Here is a 19241-nt window from a genome sequence, read left to right as displayed (position 1 = left end):
GTCGCAGTCCCGCTTAAAATTGCAGATCGCCGCCATTACTAGTAAAAAGTAAATAAATAAATAAAAATGACAAAAATCTTTCCCCTAGCTTGTAAACGCAATAACTTTTGCGCAAACTAATCAAAATACGCTTATTGCATTTTTTTAACCAAAGAGTACAAATTGGCCTAAAAGGATGAAAAATGTTGAATTTTTAAATTTTTCGGGGGGGGGGGGATGTTTTAAAGCAGAATGTGAAAAATATATATTTTTTTTCAGAATTGTCGCTCTTTTTTGGTTTATAGCACAAAAAATATAAATCGCAAAGGTGATCAAATACCACCAAAAGAAAGCTCTATTTGTGGGGAAAAAGGACATCAATTTTATTTTGGTACAGTGTCACACGACCGCGCAATTTTCCGTTGAAGTAACGCAGTGTCGTATCGCAAAAAATGGCCTGGTCATTAGGCAAATTCTTCCGGTCCAGAACTGGTTAACCACTTCAATACTTGGCACTTTCGCCCCCTTCCTGCCCAGGCCAATTTTCAGCTTTTAGCGCTGTTGCATTTTGAATGACAATTGCGCGGTCATGCAACACTGTACCTAAACCAGATTTATGTCATTTTTTTCCCACTAATAGAGCTTTCTTTTGGTGGTATTTGATCACCGCAAGGTTTTTTCTTGTTTGCTAAACAAATAAAAAAAGAACGAAAAGTTTGAAAAAAAAAAAAAGTTTTTTGTTTATGTTATACAATTTTGTAAATAGATACATTTTTTCCTGCACTGATGAACACTAATGAGGCCGCACTGACAGGCACTGATGAGGAGGCACTGATGGGGTGGCACTGATAGGGTGGCACTGATGGGATGGCACTGGCACTAATATGCGGCACTGATGGGCACTGATAGGTGGCACTGATATGCAGAATTGGTGGGCACTGATAGGCGGCACTGCTGGGCACTGATAGGTGGCACTGATATGCAGAATTGGTGGGCACTGATAGGCGGCACTGCTGGGCACTGATAGGCGGCATTGATGGGCACTGATAGGCGGCACTGATGGGCACTGATGGGCACTGATAGGCGACACTGATGGGCACTGATAGGTGGCACTGATGGGCACTGATAGGCGGCACTGATGGGCACTAATGGGCATTGATAGGCGGCACTGGTGGGCAATAATGGGCACTGGTGGGTGGCACTGATAGATGGCAATGATGGGCACTGGTGGGCAGCACTGATGGGGAGGGCACTGGCGGGCAGCACTGATTGCGATCCCTGGTGGTCATGGTGGGCATCCCTGGGGTCATGGGTGGGCATCCCTGGGGTCATGGGTGGAAATCCCTGGTGGTTCTAGTGGTACCCCCCCAAGGGTCTGCACTGGTAATCAATGCTCTGACTACCAGTGCAGACCCCCCGTCAGGAGAGCCGCAGATCAGCTCTCCTCTACTCATGCCTGTCAGGCACAAACTAAGGAAAGTCGATCAACGGTTCTTCCTGTGTACTATGTGACCAGCTGTGATTGGACTGTCACTGTGGCATAGTTCCTCGTATGGGAAAAATCGTTTTGAGGAAATCAAACAATCGTTCCTCTTATGAAATGTTTTGCCCAATTTTCTTATAGTGTCTACTTTAAGCGGCAATCCAAAAAAATCATTTAAACATCCTTAGCAAAGAGTATATTTTCATAAACTACTCCCTGATAATAAACATTCCTCGTGACAGCTTCTAATGACATGGAAAAATGTTTTGGTTTCAGGTGTGTAAAGCAATTACTGGATCTGGTATTTGAAGTTTATTGCAGTAGTATTTGATACAATAGACTTGCTGACAAAGTTGTACAGTTTAATAGTGTAGCACCCTCTATTGTGTACTACTAGTAGTGGCAGTGGAAAGAAATTATAGCTGGCATTATAGTGGCTGGATGTGCAGCAATGGGGAACCCTAACTCAGCAGCTCTTACAAGGGGTGTTCTACATTTGGGTGCTTGTTCGGGATTCGCTCATGGTACCCTGCACAGCTGTTTCCCCTAGCAGCTTAAAAATATTGAGCCAGAGACTGTTCTTTGCCATCTAAGTTTGCAAGGGGATGATGAAGGGAAATAGGAATTATACATTGCTGAATAGTAAATGTCAAGTTGGTGTTCAAGTGCCGTTGTCCATAACAACCAGGGGGAAGTTGCTACCAACCAGCTATACTGTACGTCCAGTTGCCCCAACCGGGGCACAGTGAGGACTGTATTGTGTTCTGTCGCCCATGGCAACCACAGCGGGCAATCGTGCCCATGGATTATAAAGTGCCCAGAGGTCTGATTATGGCTGGGTAAAGCGTGTGTTGAAGTGTCCTGCTGAAGACCGTGAAATTTGTACTAATACGTCTGCTGTTGCTGGAGGTGGAAGATCAAGGCCCAGCTTAGGATGTTCCAGTATAAAAGCTGGCTGCTGAAGTCCACCCTGTCAGTCCCGCATGGAAGGAGCCAGCTATTGAGGACCATGCGTCTTCAGGTGAACCAGAGGGGAGATGCAGTGGTGGCAAATTAGATCAGGGGTCTCTCAGACTGGAAGCTGAGTTTGGGTCCCTAGAAGTGGAGGCTGAGTGGTCCCTGGAGAGCGAGTCAGAGGAAGAGTGGACATGGGGGATGTTTAGGAAGCTGAATATCCACCAGCAGGAATTCCAGGGGGATAGTGGGGTGAGAGGTCCACTAACCCCGAAAGAGCAGAGTGGGTGGTGGAGGAGCAGCAGCCTACATCTACCTGCACAGATGAACAGCTACGGACTTCACAACAACCCCATAGTGCCCCTGCCACATCCCCGGTTGAGACAGAGCCAGCTGTCACCAGAGGCAGGTTACAGGAATGAGATGCAGCCTACAAAAAGTGAATCGCCCGATCCTCACAGACCTGTGTCTTACCCAGCAAAGGAAAGGCCAGGGAGCTCCCTAGGTTCTCCCAGTTTCAGAGGGAGGTGTAGAGTAGGAGTGCTCTGGAGTGGTAACTGGACTTTTCCTATGTGCCGCAGGATGTCATAGACATTACTGAGGTCTCCTGTGCCAGCTGGGAAGAGGAACTAGTTTGGGACTACATTCCTAAAGCCCAGAGGAGACCTCACAACAAAGATGCCTGGGACAGGTTCCTGGATATCTGGAGAGAATGGAGCCTTGGAAGAGCCATCTATCAGGACCGAGTAGTCATCACGAAAGCCGGACGGCCCAGCAGAAGCTACTACATTGCCAAGAGGGGTCCCAGCAGAGAAGTTGTCAGACTGCCAAATCCAGAGATGTATTGGTGAGCAAAAGGGACTGATTCTGGATTCCAGTCTGAAGCAAGACAGCTGAAGTGTTAGGGGAACTTTTCCCCTGTTGAACGGACTAGACCGCACCCTACCACCCTTTGAGAGTGAGAGAGTGAGAGAGGCATGGTGTATGGAATCGCATATGAAAACAAAAACGAATCTCATGGTGCAGTATATAAGGCAAATGGGAAATAAACCCAAAAAAGCCACCACCAAAAACCTGTGATACCAGGAGCACTCAACACCTCAATATGTCCTAACAGGCTGCTTACCAGACACAATAAACTTGCAGACAATATGAGTGGACATGAAATTCATCCTAACAGGCTGCTTACCAGACACAAACATTTTGCAGACAATACAGGTGGGCATGAAATTCATCCAACTTTGTGATTAAACTCTCATCCCGAGCAACACCATAGGTCAGATGGCAAAGCCAGAAGACTCAGCGTAATAACCAAAAAGAAAATTAGCACATAGTGTAGTAATTTAAACAAATAATGAAATACAGAGAAACCACCACCAAGAAGTTAAATGAATGAAAGCACCTCAGTGTAACCAATCAAACTGCTTACCAGAAACACTGATTTCGGAGCAAACAATCCTGGTGGTAAGTAATAGTCAGCAGAAATCCTCTTCTATCAGGGTGATTAGGCTCTCCTCCCAGACCTCTCCTCCCAGAGGAGAGCCTACTCACCCTGATAGAAGAGGATTTCTGCTGACTATTACTTACCACCAGGATTGTTTGCTCCGAAATCAGTGTGTCTGGTAAGCAGTTTGATTGGTTACACTGAGGTGTGGAGTGCTTTCATTCATTTAACGTTTCTCTGTATTTAATTATTTGTTTAAATTACCACACTATGTGCCAATTTTCTTTTTGGTTATTACGCTGAGTCTTCTGGCTTTGTCATCTGACCTATGGTGTTGCTCGGGATGAGAGTTTAATCACAAAGTTGGACAAATTTAATGCCCATCTGTATTGTCTGAAAAAATTTTGTGTCTGGTAAGTAGCCTGTTAGGACGAATTTCATGTCAACCCATATTGTCTGCAAGTTTATTGTGTCTGATAAGCAGCCTGTTAGGACATATTGAGGTGTTCAGTGCTCCTGGTATCACAGGTTTTTTGGTGGTGGCTTTTCTGGGTTTATTTTCCATTTGCCTAATATACTGCACCATGAGATTAGTTTTTGTTTTTCATATGCGATTCCATACACCATGCCTCTCTCACTGAGTGGATCCTGCTGATATCAAGAAAAGCATACATCAATTATTGTCTACTGACAGGCCTTTTACCCCTTTCCATCTGGTAAGCAGTTTGGATTGCACCCCATTGCAGAAAAAGATTGATTTATTCAAGTGCCGCATGCAAATCTCTTATTCTTGCTGATTAATCTTCCATCCAAAAAGGTTGGTTATAGATGGCTCATTTGAAAAAAAAAAACGAATGGATTCTATCATCCACACTGGCGAGGTGGATAGAGGAATCCTCTTCATTGAGACATTGTATTTTGACAGCAGGGAGTCTCCCCTGTCAAAATACACTGATCAGTGGCTGATTCAGAAAAATTTACCAACATTCCTGACTCGAAAGAAGTTGATCGTCTTTCAAAATTAGCAGGTCCCCACCAGCTTTTGGTATACTGGTCACAGGTATGTTTTAAAGTGATAGGTGGTATTTTTATCCCCCACAATTAGGACACTCATAGGGATTAAAGTGCATTCATCAAGTATTTAGCCCCTTTGTTATATAATTTTGTTACGTTGCAGCCTGATGCTACATTTGTTTAAATTAATTTATTTTCTCATTAATCTACAATTAGTACCTCATAATGACAAAGTGAAAACAGAATTTTAGAAATGTCTCAGAATTTATTAAAAAAGCGAAAAATGAAATATCACATGTACCCAAGTATTTAGACCCCTTAGGCTGGCCATACCTAAAACTTTCACGTACAATTTTGATTTAGATTTACCAAAACCATATAGTATGAAGTAAAACCTAAACACTTTAAATTTGTATGCAATCAGGCAGGCCCTTGCACTACATAGTTGAAGGTATATCTAAAGGAAATTGAACAAGACCATTGTATAATGTATAGCCAGCCTTACTCAGTACTTTGTTGAAGCACCTTTGGCAGAAATGACAATATTGAGTCTTTTTGGCTATGACTTGACAAGCTTTGCACACATAGATTGAGGGATTTTCTGCCATTTTCTTTGAAAATTCCTCTTAAGCTTAGTCAGGTTGGATAGGGACCAATCGGTGGACAGACATTTTCAGGCCTCTCCAGAGATATTCAATAGGGTTCAAGTCAGGGTCTGGCTGGGCCACTCTAGCACATTTATAGTATTGTCCCTAAGCCACTCCTGTGTTGTCTTGGCTGCATGCTTAGGATCGTTGTCATGCTGGAAGATGAACCCTTGGCCTAGTCTGATGTCCTAAGCACTGTGGAATAGGTTTTTATTTAGTATATCTCTGTACTTTGCTCAATTCAGCTTTCCCTCAACCCTGACCAGTCACCCAAACATTATGCTGCCACGTTCATGCTTTACGTTTGGGATGGTATTGGGCAGGTGAGGAGCAGTGCCTGGTTTCCTCCAGACAAAACATTTATAGTTGAGGCAAAATAGTTTCATCTTTGTTTCATCAGACAAGAGAACCTTGTTCCTCACAGTCTGAGAGTCCTTCACATGCTTTTTTGCAAAATTCCAAGCAGGCTTTCATGTTTTGCTCTGGGGAGAGGCTCCTATCTAGCCACTCTGCCATTAAGCCTAGATCGGTGGAGAGTTGCAGTAATGGTTGTTCTTCTGGAACTTTGTCCGATCTCCTAACAGGATCTCTGGAGCTCAGTCAGAGTGACCATCAGGTTCTTGATCATTTTTCTTAGTAAGGCCCTTCTCCCCCGATTGCTCAGTTTGGCTGGGCTACCAGCTCTTGGGAGAGATCTGGTTCTGCCAAACTTCTTCAATTTGAGAATTATGAAGGCCACTGTGCTCTTGGGAACCTTCAGTGCAGCAGAAATGTTTTGTAGCCTTCCCCAGATTTGTGCCATGCAATTGTCCTGTCTGAGCTCTGCAGGCAGTTCCTTTGACTCCTTGGCTTTTGCTCTGATACAGTATGCATTGTCAGATGTGAGGCCTTTTATAGAGAGGTGTGTGCTTTTCCAAATCACGTCCAATCAATTTATGTAATTTACCACAGGTGAACTCCAATTAAGGTGTAGAAATATCTCAGCAACGGGAGGCACCTGAGCTAAATTTCAACTGTTGATGAAAAGAGTCTGAATACTTTTGCCAATGTGACATTTCAGTTTTTCCTTTTTTTCATACATTTGTAAACATAATTAAAATTCTGTTTTCTCTTTGCAATATGGGGTACTGAGTGCATATTATTGGGGGAAAAAATTAATTTAAAAAACTGTAGTATCAGGCTGCAACATAATTAAATTAAAAATAATAAAAAAGTGAGGAAGGCCTCAATATTTTATCAAAGCACTGTAGATATGCTTTGATAGCAACCACTAACCAATGTCCAAAAAAGAGCTTTTACGCTGTCACATTGTGGTGGCTGGTGGGGAGGTCTATTGCATTGGTCAAGATTGAATACAAAGATCAGGTAGTCGAAAGCTGCAAAAACACTGAATGAATTTTGCCCAGTGGGTGGCCCTGTTGCTTACTCCCCGCCCAGTATACCCCAGTTGAAAAAAAATCACAAGAGCTGGGTGGAAATTTGCTGGCTGAAAAGTGGCTGCATCCAATGTGATACGGCTGCTATTTGAGTCTTTTGACAGCCAGCAGGGCACAATAGACCCAATCTTGCTTTATAGCCTGCAAGCAGAAAAAAAACTATCAGTGTATAGCTAGCTAGAATATATATTTTTTTCCAACATAGAATATATTTATTCAAAAGAGTTCTTTATCTAGCACCACTTCGAGGGTACCCTTGCAGAAGTATCAAAAATGTTCCTATAAACTAACTAGCACAACAACCCTGTACTTCCAAGTATAACATTTACAGATACTGTAATCAGAATTGCAAATACCTTCTGCACCTATACCCTTACACCCATTAAGTTTTGATTTTTTATTAGATTTTAGACTAAAGGGCCTAGTCATTGCACAGACTGCTTCCTGATATTGTGCATAAAGGTAATTTTTTTTTTCCACTAATCCTATTTTTATATGAAAGTTCTACATTTAAAAAAAAATCTCTTGGTTTTGATATTTATAGGCCAGACAAATCCAGAATAAAGGTTATAGGATAGGTTCACCTCTTGGAACATGTTACACCCATATTTAGAGTGTGGGGTGCAACAAGCTTCAGTACCTCTCTCCGATTCCCCCCTCCCCCCATGACAGCAGGTGGGGGTCCTCTCCCCACCCTTGCTGCCACATTTGAAAATGGCATGGCTGTGTAGGGTCCCCTTTTCCCCCCATGGCAGATGGTTTGTGCTTCGCAATGGACTGCATAGGGAACTGGTAAGCACCCTTTAATCTACTTACATGTCCTCCAGCTTTTCAACAGAAAGCCTGTACAGAAGTATAGGTAAGAAAGCTGAAGAGCATGTCTGCAGAAGAACGACATTAAGCCCGTAATGCGCTGATTGCTCATACAATGCTCTGCGGGCTCCAGTGAAAAAAAAAAATAATAAATGCACAATTTTTCCCTACAAAATATATGTGTAATTGCTACTTTTTCACAAGGGGGAACTTAGCCTTTAAGTGTGTGGATGAAGTTGGGTGCTTGTTTGCTCACTGACTACTGCTTACTGTGTTCCATGTTTTGAGAGCTATAACTTACTTTGCAGTCACTGTACCAGTAAAGTTCTTCATGTCTGAGGCAATGAAGAAAGATGGTGCATCTAGCTTTACATCAAACTTTTGAAAAACTGTAAAGTAAATATTAAAAAAAGAAAAAACAAAAACAGAAATGTAAGCCAAACAGACATTAGTGCAAATCCTATAGCTTATGTGACCACTAACATTAGCACATGTTATTTCAAAATGATACACTCAAAATGTAATTGCATTCATAAAAGTGTTTATTAATTCATTCACTTTGGTATGTGGAGGAGGAGATAGAGCTGGAATTTTTATCACTATTGGGTAAAGTGGCAAAACTGGGATCAGTCATCATATTGGGGGACTTCAATTATCTCGACATTGACTGGGAAGAGGGGACTACACACTCACAGAAGGCCCGTCTATTTACGGAAACCTTACAGGATAACTACATGTCACAGTTGGTGGAATCCCCTACTAGAGAAAATGCAGTCCTGGATCTATTGATCACTAATGACCCAGACCTAATCTCGGAGGTAGGAGTCCATGACAACCTGGGCTCTAGCGATCACAGGATGATCACATTTAGTGTAAATAACAATATAACAAGGCAAGTGGGGAACATAAGAACCCTAAACTTCAGAAGGGCAAACTTTCCAAAATTGTGCTCATTGATGGAAAGGGTAAACTGGGACCAAACCCTGGGAACACTGACCACGGAGGAAAAATAGGAATGCTTTAGGAACATATTAAACAAATGCATCTTGCAGTGCATTCCTATGGGAAATAAATTTAGAAGAGACAAAGCCAAACCTGGCTGGATAAACCGTAACGTTAAAAAACATATTAGGGGAAAAAAAATGGCCTTCGAGAAATATAAATCAGAGGGCACAGTATCAGCTTTCGAGCAATACAAGGAGGCAAATAAGAAAAGTAAACACGAAATCAAAATGGCTAAAATCAACTTTGAGAGACAAATAGCGGAGGATAGAAAAAAAAAAACAAAAAAAAAACAATGAAATTCTTTAAATATATCAACAGCAAAAAAACTAGGGCAGAGCATATTGCACACATAATTAACGATGATGGGAGGTTGGTTACAGAGGACACTGAAAAAGCAACCGTGCTGAATGCTTTTTTCTCGTCAGTCTTTACACAGGAAAAGGAGGGGTACACTGACCATGACTGTATAGACTGGGCAGAAGGAACCGCACACTCAGCAAAGGCTAGGGCAGTTCCTAAATGTTTTGCAGGACAATTTCATGGGTCAGATGGTGAATGCACCGACAAGAAACAATGCGGTACTGGACCTACTGATTACCAACAATACAGACCTGCTCACGGATATAGAAATACGGGACAACTTAGGAAACAGTGACCATAGGTCGATAAGTTTCAGTATTAATTACAGTTATAGGAAGCAGAGGGGCAATATAAGGACACTGAATTTCAAAAGAGCCAATTTCCCTAAACTGCGCTCGCTGCTAGAAAATATCAATTGGGATAGAACCCTGGGAACAAAGAACAAGGAGGAAAAATGGGAGTGCTTCAAGAGCATACTTAACAAGGGGATTGACCAGTGCATTCCAAAGGGAAATAAATTTAAAAGAGCAAAATTAAACCCTGGGTGGCTAAACTCCAACATAAAAATGTATATTAGTGCTAAAGATAAGGCCTTCAAAAAATACAAGACTGAGGGGTCATTGGCAGCATTTAAGCATTACAAAGAGTGTAATAAGAAATGTAAAGACGAAATCAGGGCGGCTAAAATAGAACACGAGAGACATATAGCGGAGGAGAGTAAAAAGAACCCCAAGAAGTTCTTTAAGTAAATAAACAGTAAGAAAGCGAGGCCAGAACACATTGGCCCCATAAAAGATGACAAAGGAAATATGGCCACTGAGGACAGAGAAAAGGTGGAAGTGTTAAATCATTTCTTCTCTTCAGTCTTCACAAAAGAATCGGGGGGCTACACGAACCTAGCTTGTAAGGCCTAACTAAACAACACACCTCAGGAAATGCCGCCATGGCTAACAGAAGATAGACTTAGAACTAAACTAGAGAAACTTAACATAAATAAATCACCGGGACCGGATGGCTTGCACCCGAGGGTTCTTAAAGAACTCAGCCAGGTGATTGCCAGACCATTATTCTTGATCTTTAAGGATAGTTTACAGACGGGTATGGTGTCAGCTGATTGGAAAAAAGCCAACGTGGTACCAATATTTAAAAAGGGGCCGAGATGTATCCCGGGGAACTATAGGCCGGTCAGCCTAACATCGGTAGTCTGCAAGATTTTGGAGGGGATGTTAAGGGACCACATACAAGACTTTAGTAATGAAAACTGTATTATTAGAAGCAATCAGCATGGATTTATGAAAAATCGTTCTTGCCAAACCAATCTATTAACCTTCTACGATGAAGTGAGCAGCCACCTAGATAAAGGAAAGCCTGTGGATGTGGTGTATCTGGACTTTGCAAAGGCCTTTGACACCGTTCCCCACAAACGCTTACTGTACAAACTAAGGAAGGTAGGTATGGACCATAAGGTGAGTCCTTGGATAGAGAACTGGCTCCAGGGGAGAGTTCAGAGGGTGGTGATTAATGGGGAGTACTCGGATTGGGCGGGTGTGGAAAGTGGGGTCCCCCAGGGTTCTGTCCTGGGACCAATCCTGTTTAATTTATTCATAAATGATTTAGAGGAGGGGATATCTAGTACAATCTCAGTATTTGCAGATGATACTAAACTAAGCATGCCAATATCTTCTATGCAGGATGTGGAAACCTTGCAAGCGGACCTGAACAAAATAACGGGGTGGGCAACTACATGGCAGATGAGGTTTAATGTTGAAAAATGTAAAGTAATGCACTTTGGGGCCAAAAACCAGAAAGCAAGCTACTCACTAGGGGGGGAGCCTCTGGGTGAGTCTAGGATGGAAAAAGACTTGGGGGTACTGGTAGACAACAGGCTTGGCAGTGGCATGCAATGCCAAGCCGCTGCAAGTAAAGCCAACAGAATACTGGGATGTATAAAAAAGGGGATTCACTCCAGAAATAAAGAGATTATTCTCCCACTCTACAAGACTCTGGTCCGGCCACATCTGGAGTATGCTGTCCAGTTCTGGGCACCGGTCTTCAGGAAGGATGTGCTGGAACTGGAGAGAGTCCAGAGAAGGGCAACAAAAATAATTAGGGGAATGGAGGACATCAGCTATGAGGAAAGACTGCAAGCACTGAACCTATTCTCTCTGGAGAAGAGACGACTGAGGGGGGATATGATATCAATGTACAAATACTGTACTGGCGACCCTAGCATAAGGAACAAACTATTCAGAGAAAGGAGATACAATAAGACACGTGGCCACTCACTAAAACTAGAGGAAAGGCGGTTTAACCTTAAAATGCGTAAGGGGTTCTTCACTGTAAGAGCGGTAAGGATGTGGAATTCTCTTCCACAAGCAGTCGTATCAGCAGGGAGCATTGATAGTTTCAAAAAACTGTTAGATGGGCACCTTAGAGACCACAACATACAGGGTTATACAATGTACGGTTAAAAGCAAACACACACACATCATAGGTTGAACTGGATGGACTGATGTCTTTTTTCAACCTCACCAACTATGTAACTATGTAACTATATGTATGGTTAGTAGTAATACACAGGTCTTGCAGCTATGGCTAACAGAGGGTGAAATCAGGGAAAGGTTGGATAAACTTAACACAAACAAATCACCAGGCCCGGATGACATACATCCAAGAGTACTAAAGGAACTCAGTAAGGTTATATCTAGACCACTGTTCCTGATCTTTGCTGACAGTATTATGACAGGAAATGTACCGGGGGATTGGAGGAAGGCTAACGTGATACCGATATTAAAAAAGGGGCAGAGGCATATCCCGGGAAATTATAGGCCTGTCAGTTTGACATCGATAGTATGTAAACTTCTGGAGGGGATGATAAGGGATTATATCGTAGAGTTTGCTAAAGACAACAACATCATCAGAAGTAATCAGTATGGGTTTACATATGGGTGTTCTTGTCAAACCAATCTCTTAACATTCTACGAGGAGGTGAGCTGTGAGCTAGATAGGGGCAGACCAGTGGATGTGGTGTACCTGGATTTCGCTAAGGCTTTTGATACAGTTCCCCACATGCGCATAATTTATAAAATAAGGTCTTCAGGTATCGACAGCAGGTTGTGTCCAAAGGGTGGTAATAAACAGCGCATACTCAGACTGGTCTGAGGTGGTAAGCGGGGTCCCCCAAGGCTCAGTCCTGGGACCAACCTTGTTTAATTTATTCATAAACAGCATTGAGGACGGGATCAGTAGTTCGATATCAGTTTTTGCAGATGACACAAAATTGGGCAGGGCAATAACTGCACAGCATGAAACAGATATCCTACAGAATGACCTGGACAAAATAACAGAGTGGGCAACGACATGAGGTTTAATGTAGAGAAGTGTAAGGTTTTGCACTTGGGGAATAAAAACATAAAAGCACAATACACGTTAGGGGGGGAACCCTTGGGGAATCAAAAATGGAGAAAGATCTGGGAGTCTTGGTTGATGATAGATTAGGCAATAGCATGCAATGTCAAGCGGCAGCTGCCAAAGCCAGCAGAATATTAGCATGCATAAAGAAAGGGATGCATTCCAGAGATAAGACTATAATCCTTCCACTTTATAAAACTCTGGTCCGGCCACATCTGGAGTATTCTGTCCAGTTCTGGTCGCCAGTCCTCAGGAGGGATGTGTTGGAGCTGGAGAGAGTCCAGAGAAGGGCAACTAAACTGATTAGGGAATTGGAGGACCTTAATTACGAAGAGCGTCTGCAATCGCTTGATTTATTCTCCCTGGAGAAGAGACGCCTGAGGGGGGACATGATAGCAATTTATAAATATCTCAATGGGGATCTCGGCATAGAAAAACAGCTATTCAGTCGAAGGGATTGCATGAGGACTCAAGGGCATACAATTTCGATTAGAGGAGAAGCGTTTTAACCTCAGGCAACGTGGGGGGTTCTTTACTGTTAGGGCTACAAGATTGTGGAATTCTCTACCACAAGAGGTGGTTTCTGCGGGAAGTATGGTGGCTTTCAAAAGACTCTTTGACGTACATCTCAAGGATCAGAACATTCAGGGCTATGTGAGATGATTACAGCCACACACAAAACATCTTTTAGCTGTGAATGTTAGCATAAAATGTCCAAATCTCAAAATAACCAATATAATGTAAAGTATTCACGATTTATGTTAGCTTACATTTTAAATACAGTGTTATCTGAAAGGTGATGGTAATTTCTGAACATATAATATATAATAGACACATACCGTTTTCAGCAACAGTAAAGGAAACAAAACTCTGAGTTGCATCCTAAAATTAAAATAAGATTGGAAAACATTATGGTTCAGAAAAGAAATATAATAAAGTTACAGCAAGGGAAATATATATATTGTAGCAGAGTGACCCTGTGCTACTTGGAAAATTGGTGGTTTACGCCAGATTTTGAGGGAAGCAAGCACCCAGATGGTTCAGATGTGGTCTGGCCTTTAAGATAGAGCCACAATTAGAGATCAGGGCCTCACTCTCCTGATGGGGGTCATTTTGTCTGAGAGGAGCTGTGTGAGATGCTGTCTTGTATCAACATAAGTTTGGGAGAGAGGAAGGCCCAAACCTGAAAGGATGTCCATGTGGGATGCGAGCAGCCAGAAGGCTGAAGAGAGAGACAAGGAGGGACATGTGCAGCTAGGGAGCTGCAAAAGAAAGACGCAGAGCTAAAGTACAGTGTCTGCGCATGTCACTGGGAGGTGTTTAATGATCAGGAAGACCAAAAGGTATTTGATGGTCAGGAAGACCCTGCAGAGGTACTCTGAGTAGTAAAGCTGCCACAAGAGAGCCAGGAGGCTAAGTTTTATGTCTTTGAAGTGATGGTGGAAACCCCCTGCATGGGAAGAGCTGTCTGTATGAACTTTGACTTGTTTTTCAATAAAGGTGGGCTGCCATGCCCAAACATACAGTTTTGAATTGGCGCAACTCCTTGTAAACGCACCTACCACTTGAACTTAATCACACCAATTTTTAAGCCTCGTACTCATGATCAGATTATCGGACACATTTCCGTCCCTTTTTTGTTGCATGCTGGTCTTATATCGAAAGTGAAGTGGTTACTTTTATACGGAAATTCTCATATAACAAAATTCAACTTCAGAAGTGATGTAATGTGTTGAATTGTTTTGTATGTATTCTGTAGATTCTGAGCATGTGTAGTTTTGCTTTTACAATTTTTGTTCAGACGAAAACTGTGCTAATTAAAGCAAAATCAGACGTTGTGTTCACGTATGATAAAAATTTACAGCCTGCACATTCAGTTTTTGTCATCCAAAAATTTGTAATCGGCTGTCGAAAGTACCACACTAACAATCCGGCAGATTGTTTGTAGGACGAAATTTTACTTCCAATTTTCCTATCGTGTGTACGGGCCTTTACATATGGTGGAAGATAGCTGTGTGCAAAGATGACTTCCAGATCCTCGCAAACCAGAAACAGTGAGTAGCAAGAAACTGCTTTTTGCAGTATACAGCAGTTGATGTGATTACAGTGAAGTTTACATAGAGATGTGCATTGTTTGCAAGTCTAAGGCCCCTTCCACATGGGCTTTCCGATCAGGTCCGCCTGTAAGTTTTTCAGGCAGACCTGATCGGATGCTCCATTGACACCTATGGGGCAGGGGATGTCAGCGGTGACATGTCCGCCGACACTCGCTGCTATCCGATCTGATCCTGTCCGTGAAATCCAGATGGATAGTAACTCTATTTTTCAGCCGTCTGGCAGATCAGATCGGATGGGATCAGATAAAAATGAACAGGTTGTCCGTTTTTATCCGATCTCCCCATAGAGAGAAGCACCTTTCATCCACCTGTTTAGCGGGGATGAGCGGAGCAAAGCGAAGTCCCCTGGGTAGAACGCCCCTGTGAAAGGACCCTTAAAGTTAAAAGGGATTGTGTTAAAAAGTGTTGTGTGCCTGGCTGCAGAGATGGGGCAGTCAAAATGCAAAAAAGGAGCAATGTTTGCTGAGATGAGAGACAGAACTATGTGGCTGGAGGGATTGTTCCTGACAGAACAAGCTCCAGACTCAGCAAGAGGCATTTGGCCACAATGGAGCAAAGAAAAGGAAAGCAAGAGATCACTCAGTGCAAGGAGTGAGCAGATAGGAGTGGTTGCCCATGGCTACGAAGGAGAAATCTGTGCTGCTGACTTCATACAGCCTATGTTGCCTTCTGACCATGTTGAGGACTTTTTGGATGAGTTTGTGGTGATTGCTTTGTACAAAGGGTGGCTCAGAGGTCGCTGGGCTGAATTGGTGAAGCCAGTTCTGCCAGTGGAGTACCAAGGGGTGTACCGCTTGATAGGTCATCATAACCAAGATGACTACAACAGATACCTAGAAGCAATCAGCGCTGGAAAAGTCCTGCTGGGAGAATGGGGCCTTTCAAAGCAACAGCAGAAAAGTCTGTTTGCAGAAAGGAGGAGCTACAGCAGAGATGTGGCTCTGAATTTGAGTGAAGATGTTTGTACAAAAGTGTCTGTCTCCCCTGGAAACTGTGGAGAAAATTTTGTTCAGCCTGCATGAGTGCAAGAAACTGGTGGATTCACGTTATGGCTGCTTGTGTGTAATGGCCAGCCCAGAGAAGAGGGCACAGTATCCAGCATCCTGCAAGGGGTATGACCATGTGTGTGGGTCTGCTGTTACCCCTGACAATAGTAAACCTGTTTGGTCTGCAGGGCATTTTGGAGAGTCCAAGAAGGCTGCAATGTTGCCCTGCATCCATGTGGGGGCATTAGCTTGTGAAAGTGCAGCAAAGAATTGACAATGCCCTCAATTGAAGTGTTTAACATCTGCCAACTGGAATGGTAAGACTGTTCCTATTTCATGTGTGAGAGAGACTGAGTATGTGTTTAAGACCAGTGACGTAGTGGCAAATCTGGTGAGGAGATGTGCGATCAAGAGAGACTTTCTGCTGTGTAGCGGAGAAACATGAGTTAATGCTGAACCCACAGCAAGACTGAGGTCTGATAAGGACTTGTCTTCTGGCAGTGTACTGTCTAGCAGGAAGACAAGTGATACAAATGAATATAATGTGTGGTGCACTAAGCTGATTAAAAATGCTGAGGTAAATAACGGGTTGATGCAGCCTGCTAAGACTGAAACAGCAGAGTCTTATGATGGTAATAAAGCACCGTCAGTGTACAGTGGTGAAAGTGGTGAAAGTGTGGTATTGCATCCAGATATGTCAGGGATGACCCCTGAGAGAGGTGTGCCATTGCCCCTAGCAACAGAGATGCAACAGAGATGTCTCTGGAGACCTCAGAGGAGCTCAGCGTAACTGACTTTGGGGTTTTCCAGGGACAACTAAGTGGCCACCCCAATGGGTGAGTGTCTTTCACATGAGGTGAAAAGTGATGTACTAAGTATCCTATAGTCTCAAACTGCTAATGTGCTAAGGCAGATTATACAAGGTAGGAATGCTGATAATGATGGTGTTGAGAAGTGTATTCGTGAAAAGTGTAGTGTGTCAGATAGTGTTTAGTCCCTTTGTCTGTCTGTGTCTCTTTGGGCAGATGGAGCAGTACTACGGAGTGCTTGTGACTGGAGCACAGACAGGATAGACTGGGATAGTCTGGTCATAAAGGTGTTAGCATGGTGGAAAGAAATTTCTAAAGGTAATAGTGAGGTAGGCACTATTTTCCTCTGAGGTGGAGGTTTCTTTAAGTGTCTCGGCCTCTCGAGCAAATGAGCTCCTCCACATCTCTAGTAAGGGAAGATTCCCTAAAGTTCTGTGTTAAGATGTGGGATGTTTAGAAATAACTGAGCTGTTATGTGAAATGTTGGAGTTGGTAAAAACCCTTTTGCTGTACACCTGCATGTATCTATCGCAGATGGGTGGCCTGGTACTGCATAGGACAGGTGGTACAGGCGAAGTTAATGCAATGTTAATTACTTGTGTGGAAAGTGGTCGAGAGTGCTTGCAGCAGTGGTTTTGTGCGCAAGGCACTGAGGAGAACTGCTAGAGAAATCAGAAATGACAGACATGTTAGACGTCTCTCGGCCCAATAGTGTGATGGGAAGCGTTCCTGCTGGTCCGAGTTGCGGCTTAGCAGTGGTTGGTACTTGACATCTATACTGTCTCATCTGCTAGACCTCATGTGAAGGAAGGGCCCGGAGCAAATGGGGCAGCAGCGGGAATTTGATCCAGCACCCCCAAAGAGGTGAGAATGAAGAGATGAAGGTACCTGGAGACACTCTGACCGGAAATAACAGTGTTGGGAACCGCAATGGGAAAGTGTGTAAACCCATGTTGAATGTTGGCTCCCAGTGTGTTGGATTGCTTCCTACTGATGTTGTGAGGTCGGAGATGTTCACTGAAGTACCAGAGGACACAGAAATGGTTAAAGAAACTCATGTAAAAAATGTGTTGGAAAAGGTTGGTTGGTAGAATAGTGGCTTATGGAGTGTTGGACAAGAGGGGGCGATATTAAACTTTTGGAAGGTCCCTTAGAGAGTAACCGCTGGCCTGTATATGGTCCCTCCACAGAAAATGTCCTAGAAAGCAATAGGACAAGAGCTCCGGGTGATGCTGACGATGATTATGTGTTTAATTCATGGGGGAATATTGCTACTGATGATAACCTGTACAATTGAGTTTCAATCCTAGAGGGTTTGGTTGCCATGAATAACCATACAGGGGTTAGCAAACCTGGAAAACAGATAGTGTTGGTTCAGGTTGAGTCAGGTAGTGAGAGAGGTCGATCCCTGACAGGTGCCATAGAGGTAGGCCCCCTACAGTCCTGGGATAGCTAAAAAAGAAATGTAGGATCTTGAGGCCAGAAGTTAGAAGGGATAGTGGAGAGATTTGTGGGAGCGCACGTTCAGGAAAAGTGCTTGTGGAATCACACATGGAAAAAGAAGTTGGTGAAGTGCCCCTTTGGAAAGGACTTTGGACAGTTTAGGGCCCCTGTTGCTGATAGTTGGCACACAGGTGCCAATATGAAGTTCTTGTGGAAACAACACAAAGGTTAGAGCTACGCAGCTAATGGCTGGCACAGAGGTGTCCCATCCATAGCGATGGGTTTGTGTTCCTCCCCCCGGTTCAAAACAAAGGGGGGGATATGTAGCAGGGTGACCCTGTACTACTCTGTAAGTTTGTGTTTTGCGCTAAATTTTGGGAGAAGCAAGCACACTAATGGCTCAGTTGTGGGCTTGCTTCATAATAGAGCCAGAGTTAGAGCTCAGGGCCCCAGGGAGGTCAGTGTGTATGAGGGGAGCTATGTGAGATGCTGCCAATCATCAAGGTCAGGTTGGGACAGAGGAAACCCCAAGCCTAAGAGGACATTCATGTGGGGCGTGAGCAGCCAGGAGGCTGTAGAGAGAGTCCAGGAGGGACAAGCGCAGCTAGGGAGCTGCAAGAAAAGACGCAGAGCTAAAGTACAGCATCTGCACATACCACTGGGATGTGTTTAATGGTCAGGAAGAATCCCTCTATAAGAACTACATATGTGTACCTAGCATTCAAGTTTGCTGAGCAATCCTGCAAAAATAAGACTTTGAATGTAGGCCCTCACCCAATCACTAAAAACAGGTTTTTACTTACAGTTCCAGAACACTCTGTTAGATTGCACATACCTAATTACGCTCTAATAAATGACAACTGACAGACAACTTACTAACATTTTTAGTAAACATTGTTTACAGTATGATGCAATGTTTATTAAATAAATACTTACATTTAATGTTGCTTCTATATTCCAATTACCCAACATAGGGCTATCAGAAAGCTGGAACTGAGTTGAAATTATCCCCAATTCCGATGTCATATTTAGGTGCCGCTGGACAATATTACTTCTGGGATCCTATCATTTCAAAATAAGACAGGGTTGTCAAGTTAGACAAGAATGTGCTGAAATTAGACAAAAAAACTGCCAGTGCACAGCAGCCTTAGACAGACTAATGATGGTATGCAATTGACTATAGAAGTTAAAGAAATTTATGAAGATGAAATCCAGGCAAAAATGTTATGTTAGGTTTTTACTCATATCAATGTTCTACTGGTAATACTTCCACTCATATAATTATAACATCAGTGATATGACCACACAGGAAGTTATGTGAAATCTGCCTTGTGGGGGAT

The 19241-nt window shown here is 43.2% G+C and overlaps 1 protein-coding gene across 1 annotated transcript in view; it reads right to left on the bottom strand.

Moving 5' to 3' along the window:
* LOC309550528 (CD109 antigen-like) overlaps positions 1–19241 on the bottom strand; it is a 130916-nt gene that overhangs the window by 87846 nt on the left and 23829 nt on the right. The window contains exons 5-7 of the mRNA XM_082250887.1: positions 18838–18963; positions 13386–13428; positions 8072–8159 (exon numbers count right to left, since the gene is read on the bottom strand). Of these exons, the coding sequence (XP_082107013.1) occupies positions 8072–8159; positions 13386–13428; positions 18838–18963 (257 nt within the window). The remainder of the gene's footprint in view (positions 1–8071; positions 8160–13385; positions 13429–18837; positions 18964–19241) is intronic.

Source organism: Pelophylax lessonae (assembly GCF_965119305.1).
Source record: "Pelophylax lessonae genome assembly, chromosome: 3".
NCBI classification, from domain to species: domain Eukaryota; kingdom Metazoa; phylum Chordata; class Amphibia; order Anura; family Ranidae; genus Pelophylax; species Pelophylax lessonae.
The sequence above is the reverse complement of the archived record's forward strand: the minus strand, read 5'-3'. Positions and strand labels throughout refer to the sequence as shown.